The sequence below is a fragment of the Lolium perenne genome, chromosome 2 (genome assembly GCF_019359855.2).
Source record: "Lolium perenne isolate Kyuss_39 chromosome 2, Kyuss_2.0, whole genome shotgun sequence".
In the NCBI taxonomy this organism is placed as follows: domain Eukaryota; kingdom Viridiplantae; phylum Streptophyta; class Magnoliopsida; order Poales; family Poaceae; genus Lolium; species Lolium perenne.
The window spans coordinates 212,150,510-212,153,725 of NC_067245.2; the positions used below are offsets into that span (position 1 = coordinate 212,150,510).

The 3,216-nt window shown below is 54.5% G+C and overlaps 1 protein-coding gene across 1 annotated transcript; it reads left to right on the plus strand.

The window, feature by feature from the left end:
- The first annotated feature begins 360 nt into the window (after positions 1-360).
- LOC127334768 (copper transporter 6-like) lies at positions 361-1,249 on the plus strand. Its single transcript, XM_051361301.2, has one exon. The coding sequence runs from the start codon at positions 621-623 to the stop codon at positions 1,134-1,136; it is 516 nt and encodes a 171-aa protein (XP_051217261.1). The 5' UTR covers positions 361-620; the 3' UTR covers positions 1,137-1,249.
- Positions 1,250-3,216: the final 1,967 nt, after the last annotated feature.

A 3,216-nucleotide genomic window follows, 5' to 3' on the forward strand; every position in this document is an offset into this window, starting at 1 on the left:
CAAGGAACTAATTATGCTGGCGTGCTATCCAAAATGTTCGAAAGGAACCTCACACCTAGATACTGCAAAGTTTGTTTTCCTCCAGCTACAGGGTTGCTGCAGAGTGTTTGTTGCTTGCACGAGAGAGAAAGAACCATTAAAAACTCCAGGGTCAGTAGATAGATTCCATCGAAATGGGAAAACGTCGAGAGTGAGATCAGTGCCATCTCTAGCAGGTTGGTCATGCTTTCCCGACTCCCACCTGCTGGCTGTGCACGGTGCACCCAGCAAATACCACCGGTATAGGAGTTGACGATACAGTAACCGAACCTCGTAGCAAAACCATCGATCTTCAGATGCCAATCCGTAACCGGTAGCTACGGCGTACTACAAAAATGTCCCGGTCGAGCGAGCGCCGCAGAGCAAGCGACAACGTTCCGGTCCCTCCCCGGTTGTTCAGTGCAGTCACGGGACAGAAGCTCTTCCCACCGCTCCGCCATGCGATCCTCCTGACTGATTTTAGTTTCTTTCTTCCGCGCCACTGTCACCCTATATCTGCGTTCCGTCCCACTGCAGCTTCCCCAATCCGTTTCCACTCTCCTTTGGCCAAGAACCAGAGAAACATCTACTACTAGCAATCAATGAGGGGCATGGCCATGGGCGGCGACATGGGGGCGATGACGATGGCGCCGCCGCGGGCCGCCGACCACGCGGCGGCGACGCCGCACAAGATGGCGGGGATGATGCACATGGCCTTCTTCTGGGGCGACCGCGCGGTGGTCCTCTTCCCGGGCTGGCCGGGCGACCGCGGCGCCGGGATGTACATCCTCTGCCTCCTCCTCGTGCTCGCCCTCGCCGCGCTCACCGAGGCGCTCGCGCTGCTCTCGCGCCGCCTCGCCCGGCGCGGCGGCGGGGAGGCCACGGCGTCCTCCGCGGCCCTGCTCACGGCGGTGCATGCCGCCAGGATGGGGTTGGCGTACCTGGTGATGCTGGCCGTCATGTCCTTCAACGTCGGCGTGCTCCTCGCGGCCGTCGCCGGACACGCCCTCGGGTTCCTCCTCGCGCGCAGCAGGGTGCGCACCGGCGCCGCGCGTGGGAGTGGCGACGCGTCCCCGGAGCTCTGCGGCATCCCGCCGCCCAACGGATCCAAGCCTTAGTCACATTCCCGTTTGCTTATTCTGTAATCTTCATGTACTAGCAGCAGACACTATATCCTATCCAATGTGTACTGGCACTGGCAGTCCTTAATCCTACTCCAGAAGTTCAGATATCTTTGCTAGAACGTGTGTTCTATAGCATCTGTCGACATTACACCATCTCCACCGGCGCCCCACCAAATAGGGGAGGCGCCCGCACGTCCTCCCTAATTTGAAGAGAGGTAGCACACACCAACGACCCCGAAAACTCGGCTCCAATAGAAACACAAAATTAAAACTCTGGTGGGTTTCTTTAAATTTTGTACAAAGTTTGATAAATTTAAACTAGAAAGATAAAATAAAATCTAACGACGGTGGCCAAATGCGCTGAAGTCTAGGTTGTCGGCACCGTCGCCTTCGAGGAGCCAAAGTCGAAGTCGCTGTTGTCGTCGCCATCCTACGGCTTTACCGCCCGTCGAACTCGATGATGTTGTGGTTGTCGATGGCTGACCACAGCGGTTGTCGTTGCGTCGCCACTGAGACGTCCTCGTTGATCGACCGGTGCGGCAGCGAATGCTGCCCCGGCGCGTCCTTTGGGTCGACGGTACCGCGGTTCACCGCCTGCATTGATCTCTAGCTCCACCTCGCACCACTTCTTCTCCGGCTGCGGCAACGGAAGGACCGGCGGGAGGAGTGACGCCCATCCGACGCCCGAGGTATAGGCACCCGCGCGGCGGTGAATGCCCTCCTCCTTCTTCACCCCTGCCTCCCTCTTTACCGGCGTCGAGGAACCACGTGGTGCATCGCGGATCACGATGTCGTTGCCGTGTCTCGGCAGCGGATAGAGAAGCATTGGTCAATTCTGCCCGTCTTAGTTGTGTTTATCTCTTGGAGACGGAGCTTCTATTTCTCCGGGGCCTTGGTGGTGGCGCGCGAGGACCACGACCGCGCTTGGAAGATCCACTTCCTTTCATTTCCCGCCTAAGTTTGGTAGGACAGGACCGATAGTGTTCAGCGTTTTCATCGTCCTCCGCCTCAGACGGAGCGCCAGTCTCAGAAGGACCCGGAGCCAGTTGCCGCATCAGGACTCCAAAGTCGTTCTGTTCCAAAGAGTCAAACTGAAAAGGCAAAGAACTATTAGTAGAAAAATAACAAGTATACAAGAGATGTTGATCAAGTTGAAAGTTTTCTTACCGGGGACCAGCTCCTTCTATGTAGATGTTGAAGTTGTACGTATGATAGTGGGCGTCTCGAGGGACCTTGATCATTACCCGAAGCCATTTGTTCAGGGCATCAGACGACAAGTTGTCCTTGATGGCACGCATAGCATCTTCATGGCCATTGTAGAAGTACATCAACCTACTCCTGTGTTGGAGAGGTTGGATCCACTTTGAAAACCAGGACAACGTCAAGTCCTTGCTATTCAATCCGGACTCCACAAGCTTTGAGAATCGCCTAGCTATCCGCTCAAGATTCGGATGATCTGCTATGGTAGGATGAATGTTCCAGAAGGCATCCTCTTTCGGTGCTCCGTCCTTGAATGGCGGAACTCGGAAGTCTGTGATCCCTACATGCGTCTTTGGTGTACTTCACATAGAAGAATCCGCCTAACCATTACCTCGCGCATTCGTGACAATCCAGTTGAGGATATATCCGGTTAGGCTAGATCTTGAAGGTCACACTACTGAACTTGGCAAGTGTATTGGTCTTGGGCACAGACTCCTTGATGGGGTAGTAATACTGGAACAAAGTGAGATCCGGCTCCAGCCAGAGATAACCTTCGCAGAGCGCCACATAATTGGAGAGGGCAAGGATGCTGTTTGGCGGAATATTGCGAGGTTGGAGGTGGTACTTCATTAGAAGTTCAACAAAGAAGTCGTTGGGTTGCTAGAACCAGCTCGCCTTTGTTTGTAACGGGCATTAAAGCAGTCGGAACCACCCGCTAGGTGCCATGTTTCACAAAACCCTCCGCCTCCAAGTTTTGCAACTTTGTTTCAATAACGCTGCAGGGTCACCATTTCCCTTTAATCTCCTCCTCGTGATTTGGGGTTTTGGATTTTTTGTGACCTCCTCCACTTTTTGTTTCATCTTCTTGGAACCA

Bases quoted from the DNA above. Each gene is read 5' to 3' on its own strand.
- LOC127334768 (XM_051361301.2), top strand. From the start codon at position 621: ATGAGGGGCATGGCCATGGGCGGCGACATGGGGGCGATGACGATGGCG.